The sequence below is a fragment of the Boeremia exigua genome, assembly GCF_020726555.1.
Source record: "Boeremia exigua strain MPI-SDFR-AT-0100 chromosome Unknown C7974scaffold_7, whole genome shotgun sequence".
NCBI lineage: Eukaryota > Fungi > Ascomycota > Dothideomycetes > Pleosporales > Didymellaceae > Boeremia > Boeremia exigua.
The window spans coordinates 1,453,875-1,478,378 of NW_025763524.1; the positions used below are offsets into that span (position 1 = coordinate 1,453,875).

General features: G+C 54.7%; 12 protein-coding genes across 12 annotated transcripts; 5 read left to right on the forward strand and 7 right to left on the reverse strand.

Moving 5' to 3' along the window:
- Positions 1-1,018: 1,018 nt before the first annotated feature.
- Positions 1,019-2,229, reverse strand: C7974DRAFT_204536 (uncharacterized protein). The gene is made up of 4 exons (XM_046136836.1): positions 2,192-2,229; positions 1,915-2,140; positions 1,428-1,615; positions 1,019-1,373 (listed from the first exon to the last, which is right to left on the reverse strand). The coding sequence occupies exons 2-4, from the start codon at positions 1,949-1,951 to the stop codon at positions 1,164-1,166; spliced, it is 435 nt and encodes a 144-aa protein (XP_045996417.1). The 5' UTR covers positions 1,952-2,140; positions 2,192-2,229; the 3' UTR covers positions 1,019-1,163.
- A 1,500-nt stretch (positions 2,230-3,729) lies between these two features.
- C7974DRAFT_204399 (uncharacterized protein) lies at positions 3,730-5,064 on the reverse strand. Its single transcript, XM_046136835.1, has 2 exons — positions 4,371-5,064; positions 3,730-4,212 (listed from the first exon to the last, which is right to left on the reverse strand). Exons 1-2 carry the CDS (start codon positions 4,951-4,953, stop codon positions 3,953-3,955), a joined length of 843 nt encoding a protein of 280 aa, XP_045996418.1. The 5' UTR covers positions 4,954-5,064; the 3' UTR covers positions 3,730-3,952.
- A 1,897-nt stretch (positions 5,065-6,961) lies between these two features.
- On the forward strand, positions 6,962-10,549 carry C7974DRAFT_337742 (component of IIS longevity pathway SMK-1-domain-containing protein). The gene is made up of 7 exons (XM_046139218.1): positions 6,962-7,499; positions 7,548-7,729; positions 7,780-7,826; positions 7,874-8,200; positions 8,249-9,067; positions 9,115-9,282; positions 9,330-10,549. The coding sequence occupies exons 1-7, from the start codon at positions 7,383-7,385 to the stop codon at positions 10,211-10,213; spliced, it is 2,544 nt and encodes an 847-aa protein (XP_045996419.1). The 5' UTR covers positions 6,962-7,382; the 3' UTR covers positions 10,214-10,549.
- On the forward strand, positions 10,550-11,802 carry C7974DRAFT_396452 (dihydrofolate reductase-like domain-containing protein). Its single transcript, XM_046142077.1, has one exon. The coding sequence runs from the start codon at positions 10,784-10,786 to the stop codon at positions 11,522-11,524; it is 741 nt and encodes a 246-aa protein (XP_045996420.1). The 5' UTR covers positions 10,550-10,783; the 3' UTR covers positions 11,525-11,802.
- Positions 11,803-12,329: 527 nt separating this feature from the next.
- On the forward strand, positions 12,330-12,916 carry C7974DRAFT_377127 (uncharacterized protein; the record flags this gene model as incomplete). Its single annotated transcript, XM_046140331.1, has 2 exons — positions 12,330-12,370; positions 12,484-12,916. The coding sequence occupies 2 exons, from the start codon at positions 12,330-12,332 to the stop codon at positions 12,914-12,916; spliced, it is 474 nt and encodes a 157-aa protein (XP_045996421.1).
- A 577-nt stretch (positions 12,917-13,493) lies between these two features.
- On the reverse strand, positions 13,494-14,228 carry C7974DRAFT_377128 (uncharacterized protein; the record flags this gene model as incomplete). The annotated part of the gene is made up of 1 exon (XM_046140332.1): positions 13,494-14,228. The coding sequence occupies one exon, from the start codon at positions 14,226-14,228 to the stop codon at positions 13,494-13,496; it is 735 nt and encodes a 244-aa protein (XP_045996422.1).
- A 597-nt stretch (positions 14,229-14,825) lies between these two features.
- On the reverse strand, positions 14,826-15,835 carry C7974DRAFT_204211 (uncharacterized protein). The gene has a single exon (XM_046136833.1). It carries the CDS (start codon positions 15,752-15,754, stop codon positions 15,017-15,019), a length of 738 nt encoding a protein of 245 aa, XP_045996423.1. The 5' UTR covers positions 15,755-15,835; the 3' UTR covers positions 14,826-15,016.
- Positions 15,836-15,943: 108 nt separating this feature from the next.
- On the forward strand, positions 15,944-18,335 carry C7974DRAFT_204735 (ferric-chelate reductase-like protein). Its single transcript, XM_046136837.1, has 3 exons — positions 15,944-16,413; positions 16,462-17,065; positions 17,120-18,335. Exons 1-3 carry the CDS (start codon positions 15,973-15,975, stop codon positions 18,301-18,303), a joined length of 2,229 nt encoding a protein of 742 aa, XP_045996424.1. The 5' UTR covers positions 15,944-15,972; the 3' UTR covers positions 18,304-18,335.
- A 32-nt stretch (positions 18,336-18,367) lies between these two features.
- Positions 18,368-19,504, reverse strand: C7974DRAFT_434664 (uncharacterized protein; the record flags this gene model as incomplete). Its single annotated transcript, XM_046145006.1, has 2 exons — positions 18,368-19,423; positions 19,475-19,504. The coding sequence occupies 2 exons, from the start codon at positions 19,502-19,504 to the stop codon at positions 18,368-18,370; spliced, it is 1,086 nt and encodes a 361-aa protein (XP_045996425.1).
- A 362-nt stretch (positions 19,505-19,866) lies between these two features.
- On the forward strand, positions 19,867-21,304 carry C7974DRAFT_377132 (monooxygenase; the record flags this gene model as incomplete). The annotated part of the gene is made up of 2 exons (XM_046140333.1): positions 19,867-19,935; positions 20,012-21,304. The coding sequence occupies 2 exons, from the start codon at positions 19,867-19,869 to the stop codon at positions 21,302-21,304; spliced, it is 1,362 nt and encodes a 453-aa protein (XP_045996426.1).
- Positions 21,305-21,514: 210 nt separating this feature from the next.
- C7974DRAFT_414144 (uncharacterized protein) lies at positions 21,515-22,435 on the reverse strand (the record flags this gene model as incomplete). Its single annotated transcript, XM_046143783.1, has 1 exon — positions 21,515-22,435. One exon carries the CDS (start codon positions 22,433-22,435, stop codon positions 21,515-21,517), a length of 921 nt encoding a protein of 306 aa, XP_045996427.1.
- A 607-nt stretch (positions 22,436-23,042) lies between these two features.
- On the reverse strand, positions 23,043-24,488 carry C7974DRAFT_313479 (Zinc/iron permease; the record flags this gene model as incomplete). The annotated part of the gene is made up of 3 exons (XM_046138413.1): positions 23,043-23,226; positions 23,273-24,385; positions 24,436-24,488. 3 exons carry the CDS (start codon positions 24,486-24,488, stop codon positions 23,043-23,045), a joined length of 1,350 nt encoding a protein of 449 aa, XP_045996428.1.
- Positions 24,489-24,504: the final 16 nt, after the last annotated feature.

Genomic DNA, 24,504 nt, shown 5'->3' on the forward strand with positions numbered 1-24,504 from the left:
TCCATGTAGCCGATGTTCAGCAGCCAGCAGCGCTCGCTCAGCAATTTCAACACTTCCGTGTGTTGCTATTAAAGATCTTCCGAGCATAATGTTCTCTTGTTGTGCGAGAGTGGGCCTGAGCTTAGGGTTCTGGAGCCTTTCATAAGGCGTAGGCCGTGTAGTCAATAGCTTGTTGGGACGAAGTCTATACCACCAGTTAAGGTGGTGTACGTCTGGTGCTTGAGTATGCACTACGTCGACATAACGTTCCAATCGTTTACCGCCAGCAACGACTGTAGCCTGACGACGTCCACATACCCTTACTGGGTTTGTGTGAATCGCATGTTTTGGCACATTCGGGCAGACCGACTGTAATCGGAACATCCTGAGCACAGTGTTTTGCGCTAAGATCCTGTCGACTAGTTCATGGGGCGTTCTGGCAAGTCCTGAAGGAAGAAAAATCCATAGCTAGCTCTTTTATCAATTTTGAAATGGCTGATATAGTAAAGTCAACGGTGGATAGTATGAAGTCCAATGTACAGCAGGGAACGCCATAAGTTGATGAAACCGGAAGAGACAGACGACAAACGCCGGCGGAGGCGATGTGATGACCGCGATCGAGGATGGTGCACGAAGCAGAGACGGAATAGCAAAAATGAGATTCGAGGTTGAGGTTCAGGTCCGTGCACGCAGCACGCCCCACAACCAAAACCACCTCGGATTGTTTATGTGGTCACCACACGAAGCTCACCGTAACGAAGCTGTTGCGAGGCCACAGTATTCGTGCCACAATACCGAGCAGAGAATGAGCCACGCAAGCACACGTGTTCTCTATACACACAAGAGGCCAATTCACTCTAGGACACCAGGAAATTCAGAAATGATAGAATTGTGACATGTTTTAGCCGCCTTGATGCCTGCCTTCTTCGACGTGTAGAGGCCATCGGTATCTGGATGTCTTCGGTCTATCCCCACATGCAGCGAGGACGTGTGGAAATACCACAGTCTGGTTTGCGGAGCGACAGTGTAACCTCCTCCCTTCGGAGCGTACACACGGTTGTGTCAGATCATTCCGTCGCGCAGCATTACATGTGGACTCAATGTATGTTATTCCGGGAATGATGCAGGAAGTCAATCATGAAATCTTCCCCCGCCTTTGCGTGTTCGTTGTGTGATCGACCGCTTCATGTAGTAGCTCCAAGACCGTTCTCTTGGTCTTGCGTTTTTGTGATGGGTTCCTGCTGCGCCAGAACCTCGATTATGCCTGCAACCTCCACAGCCTTCTTCCTCTGCGCCTCTTCGTCTGCCGGGTTTTGAAGCGTGTCGAGACCTCCAAAGAGCCAGAGTTCCTGAAGATCTCGAATCAGGGTTGCAATGTCTTGCGTAGTCTTGATCTACCACACCTAGTCAGCAAACCTGTCCACGACGGATGGCTACTGGCAACCCACCAGACCGGCAGTCTGCTCCCTGATGGTCAGTTCCTTCGCTGCACTCGTGGCATAGTCGTTTGCTGCGTTCATGGTGCTTGGCGGCGCACCGTCCATCTTGACCGCTTTCAAGATCGTGCTCAGGTAGCCGTCGCCGGCAGCAGGGTCGGGATCATCGTGTCTCGGTGTTATGGCGTCACAGAGAGTCTCTGCACGAGCTGAATAGCGTCAATTGGCAACGTTCTCGAACGGAGGCGCAACTGAGCAAAGAAGCGGGGATTGGAAAGGCGCAATGAACGCCGAGCTATTCATTGGAAGCTCGGAGCTTCCTTGAAGGCTAGCAGTGACCTTCAACCCAGAATACTGCGCCTAGGCTCTGGGACAGTCGTACGAAGACCAGTCGCAGCGATGGCAACAAGCCTGGCAACCCTGAATAAGGCTGCTCGCGGGCTCTGTAGGCCATGACTGCGCCTCAAGACTGCGAACAAACAACGGGAACCTAACTCACCAAGCAACGCCTCCTTCGTGCGCTTCGAAGGGTCCATCCCAGCCTCAGGTACCAGTCTTGACCCCAGATTCGGATTCGGAACGTGGGGTCAGGTCGTTGGATGAGCTCATGGTGCTCACGCGACTAGCCTCGTTTTCATCTAACGCGTGCACGGTGCACGCTACACCCGATCGGCACTTTACGAAGTACGTAGAGCAGCGATGCGACAAGGTTGAATTTTATGGTTCTGTCGGTCGTCAACCATGGAACGGGTGAAGAATTTCCAAGGCTGGCTGACCCTGGTGCCTGACCAGTGGCCCAACATCTTGTCACTGGTGTGCAGCGAGATCTGCGTGTAGCTGCGGGCAAAGACTTCGATCTGGGGTTGAAATGAGTTCAGCCTCATGAAAGTATTGATTCCGTCATGATTGGTGTGGTCGCGCTTGGTATGACGACTCCGCAGGGATAGGTCAAATCTTGTAGAGGCCTCAAATACGACTGACTTCTCGCCCAGAGGGTATTCCTCCGATGCAGACGAGCTCCAGACCCTGAATCCAATATCGATGGGCGAGCTGCGCCCCTCACAGCTGAGTCTCCTCATCCTGGAAATTAGAGCGCAAGTCACAACTCCGATGCCACAGCTACAGCGCGATGAGGTCGTCGTGGCGTTTGGCAGCTCCCCGACAGATTGGGGGGACCGTGGTGTCTACCAAACTTTGTCAGCAACGTCGAACCTTGGTCCTGGTTGCCTGGAACGACAGCCAAACGCCAGGGTCGACGTCCCCTGTCGATCTCGGGTGGGCCGCGCCCTTCCACGACAATCCGTCGATCTTAGCCACACGCCTTTACGGACCGCGATGACCTCGGGCGAGTCGACACCAACACCAACGACCGATTGAAACGATAGACTACCGGTAGCCTTCCGTAGTCCTATCGCTTCCCTTCCCCCTTCTGTGCAAGGCTGTCGACCAGCCTCCCAACGCCAATTTTCAAGCCAACGCACGCTACTGCCACATTGCCCTAAAATAGGCGTCCCTATCTCCTCTCCCGTCTCGACTCCCAATCGAGTCAGACGCACTTTCTCTTCCAGCGGTGTCCTGCTAAGCTAGGTAGTTTCTCGCTTGCCAGCTTCGTTGTGGCTTGCTGTAGCCTAATCAGGGACACTGGAATGCGGGCCATTCATCCGAAAAAGCATGGCTTGGGAATTCAGGATTGCTCGAGCGTGCTGACGCCGCTGCACCACGACACTGCCATACTAGGTTCGGAATGTGCTCCGCAACGTGTGTGTGCGACGCACGCATGTGCCATGCTGGATACGCGTTGCAGAATGTGTCGAGAGGGATCTCGAAGCCGAGGCGTGCCACCCCACGGACGGAGCAAAGAAGATCGTCCTGAAAGTTGACAGTCCAGATTTGCCATCTCGGTACATGGTGTCAAGGAATGCCTAACCCTGTTCGAGGTGCCGCTTGCTCCCCAACCGAGCGGATCTGGATTGTTTGTGCAGCAGGGTGCGCTGATCTGTGACGTGTCAGGCATGCCTACCCACTTTCTCGTGTACACCGAAGGATGTCGTATCAATTCGGCGTCCCCAAAGAAGATAACGCGTGCGCTCATCACAGGAAGAGACTGAAAGCTGGAAATGTGGCTGGCTGAACTAGAACGAGAAGAGGAAAGGACCGTTTGAGGGAAGCTCCGAAGGAGTGGGTCGTCGTGCACGTTGAGGCTGAAAACTTGAAACCTGTCGCTTACGATTCGTATTGATGTTGACGGAGCAGCTTGTGTTTGGATTTTATGTTCGATTCATATAGTTGTGCCGGTTATGTACCTATTCTCACATTCCCATCCTATTCCTTCGTGACATCAAGGAAAAGCCTTGTGTTGTAGACTTGTAGTGCCCATAGTGATCCCTCAAAGCCCAAACGCCTCGCTAGAACGAAATGCTAGTTGTGTATATTGCGACAAAGTGAATGTAGCCGCCAAAAGACAGGTCAGAGAGTGTGCTGTGCCGCGAAGAACCTTCGTCATGCACCAATATCCGCTGTTAATAGTATGATATCATCTAGTGTGCAGCAACGACCATGCTCCTGCGGGAGAAAAGGGAAAATCGTTGTTTCAGGGACTTCCTCTGTGTGAGCTGAGGCTTCGCCGTGACTTCGACGGTTGGGAGCTTCTTTTGCTGCGTCTGAGCAGCTACCTCTGCTGCTGAGGTAACAGTGGACAATGGCCGGCTGTAGTTCTGCTCATTGGTAATGTCTCCAGCCATGTCTTTGGAGTGGTCTTGGCTGCTGTTAGGCCTTGAGATTTCAGTCGCCGAGCTCTCTGCAGATCTGTCAGCCATGTCACACTTCCAATGCATGGGTAAAACCTACTCGAAGAAGCCACAGAGCCTTCTGAGGCCTGTGAGCTGCTAGAAGACGGCTCGCCAGCTTCATCTGTCAAGGTCAGAAACGCCACGCGGAAGAAGTGATTAAACATACCATCTTCAGTAATGGACATGGCTGAGAGCGGGCTTCTCCTCTTGGTCATGGAAGAGCGGCTGCTGACGGGCTTTTGAGCTTTTGGGCGATGCTGTGCAGGAAGCTGGGGTACAGCAGGGACGCCCGATGCGTGGCTGAAATAGTCGTGCCGCACAGGTTGGCGTCCACGTGAAGGCGTCTCTTGGCGCGAATGCATCATGGTGGAAATGGACAGGTCGCTGTTCGTCCTCCTGCCTAGGCTTCCATTGCGACTGTGGCTGGCCGAGGAGACAGTAGAGCTTGGGGAAGAGTATAGTGAGCTGGGACGCGATCGCGTTGGGTTCGCAGACTGGTACACTGCGGAGCCTGATCTCGTGGGTGCGCTGGCGTTTGATATGGACCTGCTCCTTCGTGCCGCTGCGATCTTCTCCCTCAATTCATCGGGGCGTATAGCCGATGGGGTGGCTGACAGAGCGTCTCTACCTGCGTGGACGGGAACATGCTTGTATGGGACCTTGGGCTTTTCTTGCTCTTGAACAGCCGCTTCTTTCTTGTGTTCATCAGCGGCTTCCTTTGCCTTTTTCAGTTTGGAGAAGAATGCCATCGAGTCGGGTAGAGTGGATATGTATTAAGCCGGTAGATGTCGAAAAATTGTGAAAGTTGTGGTTTGATGTTGCGACAGGATGTCACGTCCAAGTCATGGAGCATGGGATATAGCTAAGAGATAGTGGCCCAACAATAACCCGCCGGGCTGAGCGAGAGTTGATTGCGTTTTTGTCAGTGCGTGTTTGGTAATGGCGCTACGGAAGTGCACCGAACTATTAGGATGCAGCCACAAGCATTAGCCGTGACTAGTAAATATTTAAAGTCGTTAGCTCCCGCTTCAGACTATCAGCCCATCAGGAACCGTGAAAAACAGTACGGCGATTCACGCGTGCACGGTCGAGACGGACGAAACAGTGGGCATGGGGATTCAGCGCACAATCAAGCCCACAGGAAGCCGGGTTGGCGGTCTCCAAGCGTTGAGGTGCGACACGTCAACAACAGCATCAGAGCAAAACCAGTTTTTTAGTTTCAAAGCGCGGCCATGACAGCTGCAACTAAAGTTAGCACTGGGACTGACCGGCACAGATAAGAATCCGGTACGATGCCTGAGGTTGGTGCAGGAAGTCGAGACCGACTGCAACCCAGGGTGTCAGGGGACGCACAGAACACAGCGCATGGTGATCACTGATAACGCTGTCAGCTGTACGAAGGCATCTGTGCTGCCGCCGCTGTGCCGATATTGGCCAAGTGGCCAAGGTGAGCCCGTGAATCTGGACTGTGCCGCGCGCTGACGCTCTTCTGCGTCCCAGAAATCAGAGTTGCCAACCAGACAGGCAGGTAGCCAGTCCCAGTTTCATGTGCCAGATGGCGCTAGTCCCATAACTGATCCGTTATATGTAATCGATTATCGTCTTACTCTTTTGAGCCGTGACGATTGACGAAGCGTATCGAGTGAGGCTTTATCGCTACAGCAAGCGCCGGTTGTTGCTTGTCTATGGAATGCGGAGAATTTCGAAGTCCTGTTTGGAACACGTTTCATGTAGAGTGTCTGTCCTTTGCGACTCGGTTGCTCTTTTGGTGAAGTAGGCGCCGCTGCCCTGCGCTTATCTGCGTACCCAGTAGATACTCTATCACGTCCCTGCTCCTACGAAAGTTTACATGGCCGTGGGGGTCCATGTGTGCCTGTACCAGCCTCTGCCCGCTTCTCGACCATTGAGGAGTGCCTGTCATCCAACAAAGACACATGGACCTGGTGCCGACCGGTAGGGTATCGTCGATGAAGAAGAAGCTTCGGCTAGTCAAGCCATGTGGACCATCCTGTAAGACTTACTACGGTCGAAGCCGACTGGTTGGCGCCTCTGGAGACTCTGCGCATCGATAGACTGTCGTCAGTCGAGACTGACGTCGCTCGTGCTCAAGCTGGGACCCAGGTCGTGACGTGAGGACTCAGGTTGACGTGAAATCCAAGGGATGACTGACGTCCTCCCCAAGGTCTGCATTGTTGGGTACACGTTTGTCGGAACTGGTTCAGGGTCTGCTGGGCTGTCATTGGACAAGGCTGGTCATGCTTGGAGGAATGGGACAGCCCTTTTCTGTGGCCTATTGATAGACCACAGAGGCCAAGCATCTACAGATGGGCATTGGTAGTTTGTCAGGTAAACTTGAGATGTATGGTTTGAGACGAGACACTGCGATAAATGCTGCCTCGAGCTAGCGGGGGTGACATCTTCTCCACACTCCAAGGCGGACATCAGAGCCTCACGGTGTGAGCAAGAACGCATGATCGATGATGCAAGGTAGGTAGTGGTGGTTGAGACATGGCAGACTGGACGTTCCCAGACAGCATCGTGGTCTTGAAGTCGCCAATGCCAAGACACATGGCGTCAGAGGTTCAGCGTCGAGGAAGGAGCGCCTGCACTGGCAGTGGCAGCTTCCACAGCAGATGCAAGCTCGTGCAGTGACGGCTGCAAATTGCCCTTGATCGCGCACCTGTTCTCCGCATCACGGCCCCGCGTGGTGTTGCGGCTCAAGACAGCCTTTGCCGCGGTCCAGCTTTAATTAGCAGCCTTATCGATTACTCCGAACCCGCGCTAGTTGGCGTTTCCGCTGGTCTGTCCGCTGTCTCTGTAGGCCGCACGCACGCAACGCGCCGGGACGATCACACCCACCACCGACCCGAGCAACCGTCGCAGTCACGATACTGCGCATCCAGCCTGTCGCTGACCCCGCGCGCATTGCGCATCGCACCGAAGCACCCCGCTGTCCCGTCGCGTTCTTTTGCTTCGCGCCCACGCAGCGTCTGCTGCCCGCCTAGCCTCCTATCGTCATCCGCCCAGCGCGAACATCGCACACGACGCCCGGCCAACATCGCGACCTCGGAACCAGCCGCGCCACCCGCCTCTGCCCTGCGCACCCCGTCGCGACCGCATTGCCTGCCGCGGAGAGGAGATCTGTCGCCGCCAGAGTGCTGGCAGAGACCTCACGTGGATGATGGCCCTGGTAGCGCCACCAGCCCAAGATCGCAAGCGCGTCAAGGTCTACGAGCTCAAGAACAATGACTGGTTCGACAGGGGCACCGGCTTCTGCAGGGGTGTCGTGGTGAATGTAGGTTCGCGTCGCAGTGCCGATGGATTAGGCTGACGTGTAATGCAGCAGGAAGATGCCAAGATCGTGGTGCTGTCTGAGGATGACCAGACGCGCCAGCTGCTGGAGACGCGCATCAGCAAGGATGACGGCTACCAGAAGCAGCAAGACACGCTCATAGTATGGACCGAGCAGAACGGCACCGACATGGCCCTCAGCTTCCAGGAGCCGGAGGGCTGCGCGAACATCTGGTACGCCCACTGCACATGAATCTCGTAGCGTATGCGCTGACGTTGCATAGGGACTTTGTCAATGAAGTGCAGTCACGGTTGCAGCAGCTAGCTCAAGGTGCGTTCTTTCCGTTGTGCTTGCACGGCAGAGCTGATCTAACGCAGACGATGGTCTTTCAGACGACGTCGACAACATTGGTCCTATAATGCTCCCCAATCCCGACCTCGGCAACCTTCACGAGATCGAGAACCACATGCGCGCTGCAAATTCGACCCCGGGCGGTCGCGACGCTCTTGCCAAATTCATCCTGGCGCAGAAATACATCCCCATGCTGATACCTTTGGTCGACATGGCCGAGGATCTAGAGAGCGTCTCAGACCTGCATCGGCTATGCAGCATCATGAAGCTGCTCATTTTGCTCAACGACACTTCCATCATCGAATACGTGGTCCACGATGACATTATACTGGGTGTTGTCGGCGCGCTCGAATGTACGTGTCGGACAGGCTTGCTCCATGCCAAATCACTGACATCTGCAGACGATCCGGACTTTCCCCTGCACAAGGCGAACCACAGACAGTATCTCGCCGATGAGTCTAAGTTTAAGGAAGTGGTCAAGATCGAAGACGAGATGATAAAACGGAAGATCCACTCGACGTACCGCCTACAATACCTCAAAGACGTTGTGCTAGCTCGCATCCTCGACGACCCCACCTTCTCGGTGCTCAACTCACTTATATTTTTCCACCAAGTCGACATTGTCCAGCACCTGCAGGCAAATCTCCCCTTCCTCAAGGAGCTGTTCAGCATTTTCAGCGCGAAAGAGCAAAACATGCAGAGGAAGAAGGATGCCGTTCTGTTCATCCAGCAGTGTTGCGCCATAGCAAAGAGCTTGCAGGCAAACGCCCGTGCCCAGCTGTATCAGAACTTCATCAGCAATGGTCTACTTGAGGTTATTCAGTTTGCACTGAAGCACCAGGACGCTTCGGTGCGTGTTGCAGGGACAGATATCTTGGTCTCCTTGATAGACCACGACGCTCTGATGGTCCGGAGCTACATCTTCAAGGCTATCCAGGAGAAGTCGAAACCCCTGACGGACACGCTGATCGAGCTGCTCCTCATTGAGGTAGATTTGGGGGTAAAGGCGCAAATGGCAGACGCGATCAAGATATTACTAGACCCCAACGCCAACTCAGCATCAATTGAAGCGCTCGGACGGACCAACAGCGACTTCTTGGCAAAGATGCGAGGCCAGCTGCCATCAATACCCCAGACCGACTCCTTTATACAAAACTTCTACGACGAATCTGCAAGGAAGCTGTTCCAACCCCTTAAAGATCTTGAAGGCAGGGAGTCGAGTAAGTTAGATCTAACACTTACCCGGAGCAAGACTAACATCAACCAGTGAATGATCTCTCGATCCAGGATGTGTCGCTCTATGCTCATCTGGTCGAAGTCCTGTGCTTCTTCATCCGTCAACATTCTTACCGCAGCAAATACTTCATTCTCTCAGAGGGTTTGGCAGCTAGAGTCGGCCAGCTCATGAGCTGTCCCGAGAAGCACCTCAAACTCAGTACGGATGGCCTGTGCCCTTTCTCAACAACTGCTGACGCGATATAGCTGCCCTAAAATACTTCCGCACAGTCATCGCCCTACACGACGAAACTCACAACCGGCAAATCATTCAGCATCAACTTTTCGAACCGATCCTTCAGGTCCTGTTCGACACCATGCCTCGAGACAATCTCCTTAACTCGGCCTGCCTCGAGCTTTTCGAGTTCATTAAGCGTGAAAATATCAAGATCATTGTTCAGCATTTAGTCGAGACATATCGCGAAAAGCTGCAGGATATCACATATGTCGACACGTTCCAGAACCTCATTTTGCGTTACGATCAGATGCAAGAGCCAGTGACCACACAAGAGTTGGATCATTCTTTCACGAGCGTGGAAAGCGAGACGCCTGTCAGGACGGCTGGTCTGGTTAATGGCGGCAAGTGGGGCCAAGGGCTAAAGGACATTGATGCGGAAGAGGAAGCATACTTCAACACGTCCGACGACGAGGACGAGTTGGCAGCTCCCGGAAAGGTAGTCCTCAACGGAGCATCGCCCGTACGACCATTGGTGAACTACCCTGACGACGATGCCGAGGAAGGAGACGTTGACATGGACATTCCACTTGCAATGCGGGGCGCTACCGCTCCCGTCCAAGCTAAACAAGAGACAAAGTCATCGAAATCAACAATTGCCACCGGGTCACCACCAGAGCGCATCTCGGAGAAGCGGCGCAGAGAGGAGGACGAGGAAGACGAACTGCTCGCCAACATCTCGACAACAACTGCACCCAAACGCCGTGCCTCGACATCAAGCAACACAAGTACCTCCACCCTCCGAAATCTACGCCGAAGATCGCCGCAAATTAATTCAGGCAAGGACGGCGGAACACCGAAGAAGATAACAATTTCGCTACCCGTAAAGAGTAGCGGTGAAAACGAGAACGAATGAGAACACATCACTCCTGGAGTGAACATGGGGGAGTTTTGACGGAATCTCGAGAAGCGTTACGTATACCCTTTGGAAAACCGCACACGAGCTCGCATTGTATGAAAAAGGGCTTTGTCAATCACTCATATTACTGGATGGGCGGGAGATTAGCGGCATGGCATTGAAGGTGTATTTACTGGCGTTCCTGTGCCTTAGGTGCTTAGGGGGGCTTGGGCTGGTACGCACCGACCGAAGTTGGATTCTCATCTCATGAGCGAAAGTACTCTGTCTGCCTGGCTATGTACTATATACTTCGCGTACGTTGTTGTAGAGAACGAGGACAATTACGATCGCTCAAATCTTGGATATCCTCTCTGTCGTGCGATCACGTTTATTCGCGTTTCACTAGCGCGTCATTTCCGCGTTTCTTTCCCTGCATTGAGCCCCGCTGTAGCCCGCCTCGTATCATCGAAGATCCCCACATCATACTTACAGGCTCAGCGCGCAACGCGGGATTCCGTCCGGAAACGCCTCAGATCGCCTCTTCACCAAATCTCCTCCACACAACCTCAACAGCCACGAGTCTGTGCAATGAGCAACTCCGATATATCTCCCACACCATTGTCCAGCGCGGCGCAGTCCTCGGTCTACCCAAGCACGTCTGTGATGGCACCAAAGTCGCTCACCCTAATCCTTGCCGCAACGCCTTCCCTGGGCATTGGGAAAGGCGGCGGTCTCCCTTGGCCCCAACTTAAAAAGGAAATGGGCTACTTCGCGCGCGTCACAAAGCGAACCACTGCTACGGAGGGCGACGCTGCAGGAGCGGCTCCTGCGAAGCGACAGAGGGTGAATGCAGTGGTCATGGGGAGGAAGACATGGGACAGCATACCAGACAAATTCCGGCCGCTGAAGGGGAGGATCAACGTCGTCGTCACTCGATCAGTCGACGCTTTCACATCGGCATTACCTCCACACGCACAAAGCGCTGCGGCCTACGAGGGCCCACTCGTCGCTGGGTCGGTTTCGGATGCATTATCACAACTGCAGAGCGACAAGATTGGCGTGGAAGTAGACAAAGTCATTGTCATTGGTGGTGCGAGCATATACGAGCAAGCGCTGCAGCTCCAGGAAGCGAAGCATGTGCTGTTGACAAAGATACAGAAGGAGTATGAGTGCGATACGTACTTCTCGGAGAATCTTGAAGGAGACGGGTGGACAAAAGCGAGTCGAGAGGAGCTGCAGGAGTTCACGGGGGAGACGTTTGAAGAGGGCACAGAGGTCGAGGAGAAGGACGTGAAGTTTGAGTTCTGTCTGTATAACAGGATAAGATGACGACTTGGTACTGGTCGAGCGATTAGTCGACAAACAAGCTTCTCATGTGGTGAGCTACTGTCGATGCGGATGAACGGCCCCTCGATTGCCTTCACAGCGTAGGCATGTCAGAGGCAGTTTAAGCATACCCGACTGGGCTTTGTAAGCTGTCTCACGCCGGCTAGGATTGTCCTGGAGTGCGAATGCTGGCGGCAACCTCCGCAGGTGAAGCCGCAGCGATCCGTAATCACGTCGAGTAGTAATCATTCACGCGGCATATTTATCACTGGTATGGTGCAATGTCAAATAGAAATGACGCCAGCGCTATCGATGGACATTTCTTTATATTCCCTGTTCCTCCCACTACGTTGTCGTGATCGCCAAAAATTCTCGTTGTGTTGTGGTTCAGAACTGCACATTCCTCCCATTCAAGCCATCTTACGTCACTCGTATAACCGACTGCTGGCTGCAGCTTACACTCTCACACCGGAATCAACTGCCCCTCAGCGATTATCAAGCAGCAATCCTGCGTACCTATAGGATGCTCCTTCGTGTAGCACAGCGCAATGCTCCGGTGCACACAAACTGGCCGTGCGACTAGCTCGAGGTGGTGCGGAGAGATTCAGGGCCCGTGGCCCGCTCGAACGCAGCCGAAACTCGTCCGTCGTCATACGTGTCGCTATCAACAAGCTACAGAAGCTTCGAGGAGGTCATTCGAGCTAGTATAAAGCACAATTGGCCACTAGCGACGATTGTTCATCAGACAACCGCCATCGAAACGAACACACCCTCAGCAACAAGTCCCGCTAAACACAACGTCGTCATAATGGTCGAAATCATCAAGAACCTCATCCCCGCCGAGTATGGGTACGTCAATGGATTCATTCCCCTTGTCGCATTCCAGGAGGCCGCCCGCTTCACCTGCCACCATTACCCGTACTGTTGATAAATGCGCCGCAACGCTTGCTAATAAACCCCAGCTACGTACTCGGCGCTGTCGTCGGCACCTTCTTCGTCGGCGTCTGGCACGGCGCCCGTGTTGGTGGCTTCCGCAAGGCCGCCAAGGTGCCCTACCCCTTCGAGTACGCCTCGTACGAGCAGGTCCAGACCGCTGCGCCCGCGTCCAAGAAGGCCATGCTCGCGTTCAACTCGGCCCAGCGCGCGCACCAGAACTTCAACGAGAACCACCCCACCATCATCGGCACAATCTTGATCTCGGGCCTGAGGTGGCCCGTCGCGACCGCGGTCCTCGGAGCTGTCTGGAGCGCCATGAGGGTCGTGTATGCGATCGGGTACACATCTTCGAGCGAGGATGGTGGCAAGGGCAGGTACTACGGTATCCTCTGGCTTCTTGCGCATCACTCGCTGCTCCTCATGTCTGGTTACACCGCATATAAGATTGCGGCTGCCTAGATGGTGTAGGTCGTGCTGAAAAGCAATATAAAAAAGGGGTTCTGTCTGGCGCAGCGGCCATGTATGACGGCTTTGCTGCATGACGCAGCACAGCGTGCAGCCTTACGCTGGCACCAAGATATACCACAATAAGCATATCAATTCTATCGAACACTTCTAAGGAAGCACTACAGCATTGCCCAAAAGCCCAAACGACTGTCTGTTGCACTGAAATAGGTATACCGCACATGGACATGTAAGGAAAAGTGAGAATCTGGCTCCGCGAAGCTATCAGGCCTTCACAACTGTCAAACTTCACTCTAAACATGACGGTTAATGAGCGACTCAGGTCAATTTCAGTACAGTAATCAAGAACATAGCAAATACATGTGAGCGAGTGTAAGATGCGAATCCATCATTCCAGCCCAGCGCTTTCGAAGTTCACCACGCATCCAAACACAGTACACAAAGCCCACCACTGGCAATACATGTCGTCCACCGTGACAATGAGATCCACCTATCAATAGCCACATCCATATCCATCAAGGTGTCGCCACAGACCGTCAAAACGGGAAGCTGCTGATGCCTACTCACCTACTCAAGCACGCTTCGACCGAGACCTGCGCTCCTTACCCGCCGCACCGCGAACAGGGCCACCAGAGCCATCAGTCTCCGAACCAGAAGCAGGAGTGTTGACGCCAGACGAGCTAGGCGTAGCAGCGCCAGAGGAGCTTCCGCGCACACACGTCCCATTCCACAACCCCAGGCCCGGCGTATCGATCCTAGCCGTCTCGTTGTTGAGGTTGGGCTGCGCACGGTACTGCGCGTACAGTCTCGTCTCCAGATAGCGGCGGACTTCTGGCGCGGACACGTCGGACGGGAGACCGCGGATCACGGCGACGGTGCCGCAGTGGGCGAGCGTGAGGGTCGTGGCTGTGATGGCTGGGTCGCCGCGCGCGGAGGGCTGGGAAAGCGTGGTGGCCAGCCAGTGGAGGAGTTTGTACGTGTCTTTGAGGGAGTGGTAGGCGGTCTTAATGCGGGTTGCAGTGGAGGTGTAGATCCAGACGATGAAATTGGGGATGCGTCGAGGCGTGGCGTGAGCGTTTTGCGCGGTAAGGACACTTTGGGAAGCATGATAGACTGCTACGGTAGCGTCGATGACGGCAGTGAGGTCGATGTCAAAGATCATGGCGACGTAGTAGATGGCGAGAGCGATACCGAAGGCGTACGAAAGGCCGTTGATGATCGGGTTGTCTGAAGCACCTGAAGTGAAGCTTTGCATACCGTCGGCCATGTGGTTGGAATCAAGCAGCGTGCTCGGAGGGTAACCCATGTCTAGTGTAGTGTGAAGTTAAGGCGGAGAAGAAAGCTGAGATCAAAGATGTGTTGCTGATTTGTATCGACCCGCGAATGCAACTGAGCCTGTGAAAGTATCGGAGCCTGTGAAAGTGACTGATGATATGCTTCGCCTCTGGCTTGAAGGCAATACCCTTATGTAGGCACCAAACGACTGCTGTGCCCTGTCTTGATTGTCAAGACAAGTTCAAACCCGCAAGACAGAGCGTCAAGCACCGGTATGTTACTGTTCGTGAACCGCTCTGTGCATGCAACTCAGCAGCAAACTTTTGGGCCCGTGCAGCTTCGTGCCCTGAACGTGAAGATGGCTCAAGCCCATGGCTTGGTATATTGAGGGCCCACACTGTACATGTCAGAGGAAGATGGTCGTCAAGTGTGGCCATTCTCCAAAGTCCGACGTGTTGGAGAAATCAATGTAGGCCAACACAAAATGATATCGACGTTCTGTGACACGATGCGCACGGCGACGTGCATGATCTCTAAGGCTTGCTGCAGTTGCTTGACTTGATCGTGCTTTGGTTGCCAACAAGCGATGGTGGCGTGGCTGTTTTAACGCACGTTTGCTGTGGCGCCTCTCTGATGCACCTAGTTCCAGTAAACCTCTTACATTGCGGTGGTCCGTGAATCAGAGATGAAGCTTCCAGAAACGCAGAGCAAGCTCTTAGACCCCAGGCGTATTCTAAAGGTACGACAACCGTAGAGGGTCCTGGCAGATCAGCTAGCAATACATCCGTCCCCCATATACATGACTCATCGCGCCGATGTTCAAAGACCTGCCTCTCGCTGAGCTGCTGCCATGAAAGCATCTACTTCCGGCTTCATGAGCAGCATGTAATCTTCCTCCGCCAGCACCGGTCTAGGTTCCCTGGCTTTCAGCGTGACGCTGTTTTCTGGAGTACTGATATGCCAATCCCACCCCGTAGCCTCAATATTCGGCGCTCCAGGAGCGTCATATCTCTGGAAATGATCTTCCTTCATAATCATGCCAATCAACGAGAAGCAAGGAGCTCGACTCAGACCCTCTCCCTTCCCATACACCACGAACTTGACGGTTTTAACGTGCGCGAGGCGCCGCAAGAATCGAACTACATTCCTGATGTTCAGAGGGCCATTTGTCCATCTCGCCGGGCAGAGGAACACGAGTTCGTCCAGCCGTAACAGTTCCACGTCGTAGAAGTATTTGTCCCAGGATTGAATCTCATGTGCACCGAGGAGGAAGGCGAGCTTTCGGATGTCTCGCAATATATGAGGAGGGAGCTGTTGCAGGTGGGTGCCGCGTTCGTGGTCCCACAGGACGAATCTCGTCTTGTTGTACGCCAGCTGAGCAAAGTCTGTATTGAACTGACGGCACACAAGAAGCAAAGCAAGGTTTTGAGAAGGCCGATATTCGTTCTCGTGCTCTTGCAGACGGCTGCCCATGTAGGGAATACCTGCTGCTGGGCGTTGCTCCAATGCGTACTCCGCTATGCGTAACCGCAGCTCTGTGGGAAGCGCCAAGATCATGACTGGAGCTGGTTCAGAATCCGTCCAGAGTGCATGCGTAATATCAGATGACGACCCCTGCTGATATCCAGGTAATATGGGTGCGCCATGTAATGGGGTTCAGGCCGCCCCAACCGATGTCCCGATGTCGGCCCGTGCGCACATGTCGTTATCAGATCAGATCCTTTTAATCAGATTTCCACACTGTGACACCACGCCTCGCGCCGATCTCTCTACACATGCACGTCGCCTGGTGCAAAGTTCCTCTCCTCTTTGGCTTTACAGATGTAGCTGCCGCCTTATTTTCTGGGAAATGGTGTCCGCGGGCATGCGACCTTACCCTTGGATATGCAACCTTTAACGACACAGATCCGTGGCTTTCGCGCAAAGTCAGACAATGTCGAAGCGACCTGAGGATCACTTCCATGTACCTGTGCTTCGACGAATTTTGCAGCTTAGAAGACAGGGAGGTCCCGAAGTTTATTGCCGAGCATAGCGAGTGGTGCGATGAGCATGCGGGTGTAACGTTGCCTTCATTCCACGATGTGATCGCTCGCTGGAGTCCTGAGGAGAGAGCAAAATTGCCCAGACACAGTGCAGATGAGGCTGATACCTGGCCGGTCTTGAATACTGTTGTGCTTCCCGAGAGCGATTTCTTTCGGAGAGCTATCACGACTTTGGTAGGCGCATGATCCCAGGGCTAGTACCCAGAGCACTGATGGCTTTAGGATGCTGCATTCTACGAGTACGATATCCACCTGGTCTATGGATGGTACATGTACTATTTTTGGATTGTTATTGTATCGTTTGGAGTCGGCACTCGTCTTCTTGCGTTGATCTCAAATGCCCGGAGCCAAGAGTATCAAGCTATTGCGGAAGACGAATCTGCTGGACCAAAGACCCAGCGCAGCCTTCTAAGCTTGCCGTATACTTTATTCAAGCGCTACATTACTGTACCTGCTGCCTTCGGCGACCGCTGCTCAAGGCCCCTCGGTTGGTGTACAATACCACCTCGAGCTCAGACGCTCACTATCGCCGCCTTCGTCCTTCTCAACACAGTGTTGTGCTGTGCGGATTACCGACTCACAGAGGACAATCTGTACTGGCCGGAAAAGTCGAACCAGCTACTCCGATATGTTTCGGATCGAACCGGAATCATTTCGCTCGCCAACTTCCCGTTGGTATGGCTTTTTGGCATGCGCAATGATGTATTGATGTGGTTGACTGGCTGGGGTTTTGGCACATACAACGCATTTCACAGATGGGCTGCAAGGATAGCAACACTGCAGGCCGTGGTACATAGCATCGGATACACGGTGATGATTTGGAACAGTCAGTCGACAGTGGATTCTTAAGTTTGTGGCACGAAAAGCTAACGTGACGCAGGTGGTGGCTTCATAGAGTTTATGGGCTACTGGAAGAAGCATTACTTCTGGAACGGTGAGCTAGCCACCATTGCTATGTGTTGTCTACTGGCCTTCTCGTTCTACGGCATCCGCCGAGCCCACTACGAGATATTCCTTGTCACGCACATTGTGTTATCAATAGCGGCTCTCTGGTCCATGTACTACCACGTCGAAATTTTCACAAACGGTGAATGGAACATCTTCATCTGGCCATGTCTTTTCATCTGGATCTTCGACCGTGTCCTTCGAATTGGCCGAATCTTGGCATTTGACTGGAGGTTCTGGAACACCAAAGCCACCGTCAGCTACGATCCAGCTTCTAATCTGGTGCGAATGGACGTTCCTATGCCGCGGAATCGAGTTGCGCCTAAGCCCGGCACCTACTATTACATCTATGTCCTCAACGATCCCCTCTACATACATCAGAACCACCCCTTCACATTGGCATATGTCTCGTCGCCAGAAGACAACGAGCAGATACCGCTCTCACCAGTATCCTCGAGGCCATCCACGCACCGCGCAAACTCGACTTCATCGTCTGAATCAGACGCACTCCTCGCACCGAAGCGAAAAGAGTCTTCAGCACCATCCATGGTCTATCTAATTCGCCCCTACGACGGTTTCACCTCGCGCCTAAAGAAGCACTGCCTCTCGCGCCCCAAGACACTACGTGTTAATATCGAAGGACCATACGGGCACAGTGTGCCTCTGCGCGATTACTCGAACGTCTTATTCATAGTAGGAGGCACCGGCATTGCAGTCCCCCTGTCGCACCTCGCGCATCTGCTGAGCCCAGAATCGCGCGTCCAGAGCGTGAAGATCGTGTGGGCCGTCAGAGAGCACGCGTTCCTCGCTTCCATGCTGAAGGAGTACAGGACGCTGCTCGGGGATGAGCGGTGCGATCTCGAAGTGCATGTGACTCAGGATGTGGGGCACAAAGACGACATCCCGAATCAGACGCCACGCGGGGTCTCGATTGTGGTTGGGAGGCCGAATGTGCGGCTGTCGATTGAGGCGGCTGCTGAAGATGCGGGCCAGGCGTCTCTTGCTATTGTGGCGTGTGGGCCGGCCAGGATGGCGGACGAGGCACGCAAGGCGAGCGTGCAGATGCTTGCGAATGGGTTCAGGGGAGTTGAATATTTCGAAGAGTCTTTCAAATGGTAGATGGGCTGCATATAAATGGCGTCTTTGCATTGCATTTGGATACACACCTAGATCATAAATATGGCTATAAAGTCTCCTTCGCGGTTAGCTGAACATACCACTGAGCAACCTCCTTCACAGACTCCTCCAGGCTTCTCATCTTATCTCCACCAAGCAGCGTCTTCTCTGTTATCCTCGAGTCCACACGGTACGGCATGTTGGTCGGCGTCCTCTCATCACCGACCGTGAAAACGCCTTTCCCAATCTCAGAAGCAAACTCTCTCCGCACCATACCCACCGCTTTGGCCCAGATCTGGTCTCCGTCTAACCCCTCCTCCGTCGTCGCAGCAGCCACATACCTATGCGGCACATCCGCATCCGCAACCTTCTGCTGATCAAGGGCCTCGATATGCACTCTCGCACAGTCTTGGACGTGCACAAATCCGAACGCATACCGCGGCGTATTGTCATCAAAAACCAACGCTCTCGTCTGCCGGTCCATGTACTTCTTCGCCTGCTCAGCCGTCTCGACAAACTCCGACGTCCCTATCACCGTACCAGGAATGACCTGCACGATCGAGTACGGCGCCGTCTTGCTGACACGCAACTGGTCCAGGTAGTCTATGCACTGCGCCTTCGCGGCGCAGTAGGCCTGGTGCGGGCTGGTGAGCGGCGGCTGGTAGGTGAGTGATTCGGCGTTGACTTTGACATGCTCGTCGAGCACCTGGGTCATGCCGCGGCCATACGTGTCGCCGACCTCCGAGTCGACCAGGCCGGCGCCGGCTTGCGTGAAGACGATGCGCGATACTGTTCCTGCGGCTTTGGCGGCGGAGAGGACGTTCTTCATGGACTGGATGAAGGGGTGGTAGATCTCGTTGTCGGGGTGCAGGGTCGGGAGCGGCCATACTCCTGCGATGTGGACGACGTATTTGACGTCCGCAAAGGCTTTGTTGTATGCATCTTGGACTGTGTTGTCGGGGACTACGGCAAACTCGAGATGGTCGAGGTGTGGTTGCACAGAAGGTCCTGACTTGATCGTCGCAATCGCATCTTCACGTCGTACAATACATCGGACTCGATATCCAGTCTGCAGAGCGTATGCGACGCATGCGTATCCAATGGTTCCATTTGCGCCCGTAACCTAAAACGGATGTCAGCTATGGGGACCTGGTTCGTGATGACTATGACGTACCGCTACCAGTCCCCTGCCAGACTCTGCCATTGTCGCTGTCTCAGTTGCTAAGCAGGCAGTCGACAGGTTAACTTCTAAACAGCGAACTGTTCCCCAAGGCTAAAAATAACCTTCTACTCGACCCGCAGCAGGGTCTCACTCAGTTTAGTCGTGGATGTCGAAGGGCGTGTGAGACGTGGAGGCAGCCTCCAGAGGCCTGGACTTTCTGCTCCGCTCTTTCCGATCGAGACCAAGCGATCCGAGACCCAAAGTCAAGTGAACATCGATCGAGGTTTTCACAGGCCTCAACACGTCAGAGTGTTTGGAGATTGACGGCATAAACGCTGATCCGTGAAAACCATGAAGCGTGGTAGAATGCATTGTCCCTTCTGCAATCGTGCTCGCGGACCGATATGGGCTCAAGCATACGTCGGTCCGAGGGCTATCCCCACGCAACAACAGCAAAGCTCGAAATCGTCATTGTAAGTCATGCGGTTGTTGGCAAGAGGAAGCTGTGCTACGTCATCGTATATCCGTACGTGTCTGACGTTGGTATAGATAGGAGCCTCCCTGGGCGGTCTTGCGACAGCTCTTGCTCTCAAACGCCTTCCATCACCGCATGCCCACTCGATCACGTTGCTGGAGCGCAGTCCCAAGCCCGTCCTAGATAACCAGGGAGCTGGCATCGTCGCAGGGGGAGACACGCTTGCGTTCTTTCAAAAGTATGATAGGGGTGAGAGCGAGCTCGCTGTCTCCAGCCTGCGCAGGCAGTACCTGGACAAAGATGGGAAAATCGTGCACAAGGAGGATGTGAAGCAGAATATGACGAGCTGGGATCTCGCGTACTATATCCTCCGCGCAAATCTCGACGGTCTGCGGAGCGAGTATTGCGAAGTGCCGGAGACGGACGACGGCGATTTGCCAGTCACGTACCTACACGACCACAGAGTCACAGGCTTGTGGGAGCAACGCGAGAAAGGCGGTAAGCTGGTCGTCGAATTTGAAACCAGCAGTAACAAGAGAGGCTCCATTGAAGCAGACCTCGTCATCGGCGCCGACGGCCCCAGCTCTACAATCCGCTCCATCTTCTGCCCCGACGTCGAGCGCAAGTACGCCGGCTACGTCGCGCTGCGTGGCACCGTCCGCGAGGACCGCGTAAGTCCAGAGACCCTCGACGCCTTCCGCGAGCGCTTCACCTTCTTCCACAGCCCCGGCATCCAGATCCTCGCGTACCTGATCCCGGGCGAGAACGGCACGCTCGAGCCCGGAAAACGCTGCATCAACTTCGTGTACTACAAGAACACGCGGCCGCGCGGGCTCACCGACAAATCCGCAGAGTTCCGTGAACTCATGACCGACGTCGACGGCAAATACCACCGCGTCACGCTGCCGCCGGGCAAAATCAACCCCCCGGCGTGGCAGAAACAGTGCGAAATCGCCCGCGCCCTGCTGCCCCCGCAGTTCGCCGAGCTGGTGTGCGCGACCGAGATGCCCTTCATCCAGGCCGTGACCGACGTGCTCTCGCCGACCAACGAGTTCCTCGACGGCCGCGTGATCCTGATCGGAGATGCGCTGGCGGGGTTCCGGCCGCACACCGTGGCCAGCACGAGCCAGGCGTGCTTCGACGCGATGATCTTGGCCGATATGATCGAGGGTAAGGTGGGCAGGCTGGAGTGGAAGAAGGAGACGTTGGGGTATGCGCGCACGATTCAGGCGCGCGGGGTGAGTATGGGCGAGCGCAGCCAGCGCGAGGATCTGCCGCTGAGCGAGCACATCCAGGACCGCAATATGGCGAGCAGGCCGCGACAGGATGAAACCTGGCCGCATTGGGCGATTATGGATTTGGACTGAGATGTTGTCTTGTTAGCGAGCATTGTGTAGATCTGTGTGGTTCAGTGTTTCGTTCGTCACGATTGCTGGTTCGTGTGATGTGCGTTGTGTGAATCTAGGATCGAAGGACTATTAAGCTATGTGTGAATCGTTCTGCCGTGCTCGTAATAACGAGAGGAGAAATCTAACCAATAACCAAACAATGTGTCTCGAGGGTACTGAACAATGCCCTCAAGGCTGCTGAATGATGTCTCCCGCGTCCTTCGGCGCCTTCACATCAGCACAGTTCGCCAACACACTGACAAACATGGTGCTAGCCAACACCTGCGCGAGCGTCGCCACCTCCTCTCGAGTCAGCCTGTCCGGCTTCTCTCCAACACTGCCGTCTCCCATCTTCTTCTCGCCATCTTCAACAGCCGTCTTCACATCCTCTCCATCTCCCTCCATGTCAAGCCACCCCTCCACACCCCTTCCCTTCAATTCATCTTTCACAACAACCGCGCCCCACGTCTTCTCACTCACCCTCCCCCATCCCTGCGCCATCTCCCTCGCAATCCTCCAAACATTCTTCTCCCTCGCACTCAACCCGAGCATCCCCATCCACTCGTCCCCCATCTCCACACCCGCCAAAGCCCCCTCCACAACTCCCTCCCTTAATCCCACCTCCCTCGCGACCCTCCGATGCACACCAACCACATACTCCGCCTGACTCACGCCCGCAACAGCCAAGATAACCAACTCGCGCTCGCGCAGCGTGAACACGGGCGTCGACACCACGCTGTGGATGTAGCGGCAGTACTTGGGGATCCAGGCGTCGGTGTAGCTCAGCAGGGCGAAGGGGCCGAGCAGCTCGCCGGTGGTCGGGGAGCGCAGGGTGAAGGCCGGGCCGAAGAGGCGCTGGGCTTCGTGTTCGGAGCTGAGGAGCGAGAGCGTGTAGTGCGAGGTTGGGCAAGGGTGGCGCGGGAAGCGGGGCGGGTTGGTGGGCGCGGTGTAGCGGGATACTGTTGCGTTGGCGAGGGGAAAGGTGGGGGAGGCGGGGGGTGAGAGGGGAGCGTCGCCGGCGGTGACTGCGTTCATGGTCGTGGTGTTGACTGCGTCTGTACTTGCGGTTGGTAGGGTAGGAACGAGTTGGTCTGAGGAAAGGCGGTCCATATTGGTGTTACTGAGAAGGAGTAGGTGGTTTCGAGTTTTATATGAACGGTGTGTGCGGAAAACTCTGCCAGGAGCATGTGAAAGTAAATATATGTTACGTACGGTGTGGCAACCGGCGCACGTTAGTGAAGGGCAGGTACAAGTCAAGTGAAGGAAAGGCCGCACACGCGACGCCTCGAACCCACTTCTGTCGACATGCAGCTTCATATTTTCCATCTTGAAACGGGGATTCGGTGAGCTGTCGCTTGATGCTTCGTTGTTACGGGAAGCGATGTTGCTCGTTCTTTTTCAAGGTTGCTTTTGGCAACGCACAGCGGTGTGTGATTTGCCAGCTGCTTTGTGATGGAGGTGCCCCTCTCCGCATCAGCGAGATGTGTGTAACAGATGACGCCTAGCCGTATCGTGATCAAAGTGAGCGTCGAATCAGGTGCTGTCGAGTCTAGATGACCACAGCTCATTGAGCTTCATCAGTGGTCGATATGCATACATTGCTAATCTACAACGAGAGCGTGTGGTATCATTTGAAATGTAATCCTGAAGGGTAGTCCTCACCCCAAAACGAACCAGGCAGGTCCTGCATGCCAAACGCCAGCATAAACCACTTTTCCTAATGAGCATGCGCATTGGCGTGACCGATCTGGGTGACGAGTGGCAATAGCATGCCGAAGACGACGATCAGAATGTCTGTCTTGGACATAGTTGCCTTTCCAAGAGGTGCGTCGAGGTATCCGTGAACGATGGGCTCTTCTTGAGGGCTTGTCGCCTCGATCATGGAATGCATTGCCACGTACCTAGTCGGGTTAGTGAAGCGAATGAAGAATTGGTCTTGCTGCTTACAAAAATGTGCCGCCAGAGAAGCACAATACCCAGCCGGTCGACCATGTCAAACCCTCATCCCCACCGAGTGTATTGCGTCCAAGGGTGTGTACGATAGCCCATGTTGCGAAAGCGCCTGCAGGAGCGGCCAAGCTGAAGAACGCCAAGTGCGTGCGTGCCGAGCGCTTAGAAAGGCCTTGCTTCAACAGCACTGACGTGAGTCCAAATGCGGCCGGGGCTTTGTGCAGCATAATAGCCAGGAAGACGATGAAGGACAGGGAACCAGATGGAGCAGCCGAGGAAGCCCCCAAGGCAATGCCGTCTGCACAGGCATGGACTACCAGCCCTATGGTCGTTGCAGACCCGTTCTTCTTGGGCAAAGCCATGGGCGTGGGCGTCAGCATTGGCGGTGACCCAGGCGTTGTCAGTCCATTCAGACTGAGACTGGATGAGTTGTGTGGTCCACGGTGCAGGTTCGACAGCGAGATGTGCATGGGCTGGTAATCTTGCTGGGAGGAGGATAGAGCCTCGGGAACGTGGTCGACGAGGAACATCAGGATGTAGCCGAGGATCAGAGCGACGCCAATGTACGCATGTGGACTCGGGCCTTGCATGTCTTCAACGTGCTTGTGGTTCTCGTCTTCTTCCGGAGCGTGCACGCGTGTGTGGCCTTCCTTGTGGCCCTCTGTGGAGTCGTCATCGCCGCCCTTCTGCGCCTCGTGGTGCTCCTCGTCCTCGAGCTGCTGCTTGTCCTTGGCCTTCTCCTTCAGCTCCTGGGTCCGCCTGATTCGGAGGTCGATAAACTCGCCCTCCTGAGCAACATGGCCAGCCGGCGCTTTAACGGCGCCCACCTTCAGTACGCTAGTGTCCAGGATATCTCCTCTGCTTCCAAGGCCAAAGTCTGAGGGGTGCTTGATGCCAGTTTGCAGCTTGTGTACGCTGGGGATGGTAGGTAGGACGCTGCGGGAGACGTGCGAATGGGTCTTGCCAGCACTGTACATTGTCTCGATTCCCTCTGGAATGATGACAATGAGTGAAGTCCCCACAAGCACGCCTGTGCCAAGGAGTGTGATGATGCGCAGCTGCCGCGGCGAGAGGGTGAAGGTGAGCGGCAGTGCGCCGGCGACGAAAGATCTGGCGGTGTCAGCTATGCGATATCAGCTTTCAGGGCTGAGGATGCGCACGCAATTGCCATGATCGTGCTCAGAGTGAGCAGCATGAATAGACCGTCCCACATGTTGCGTGTCGTGTGC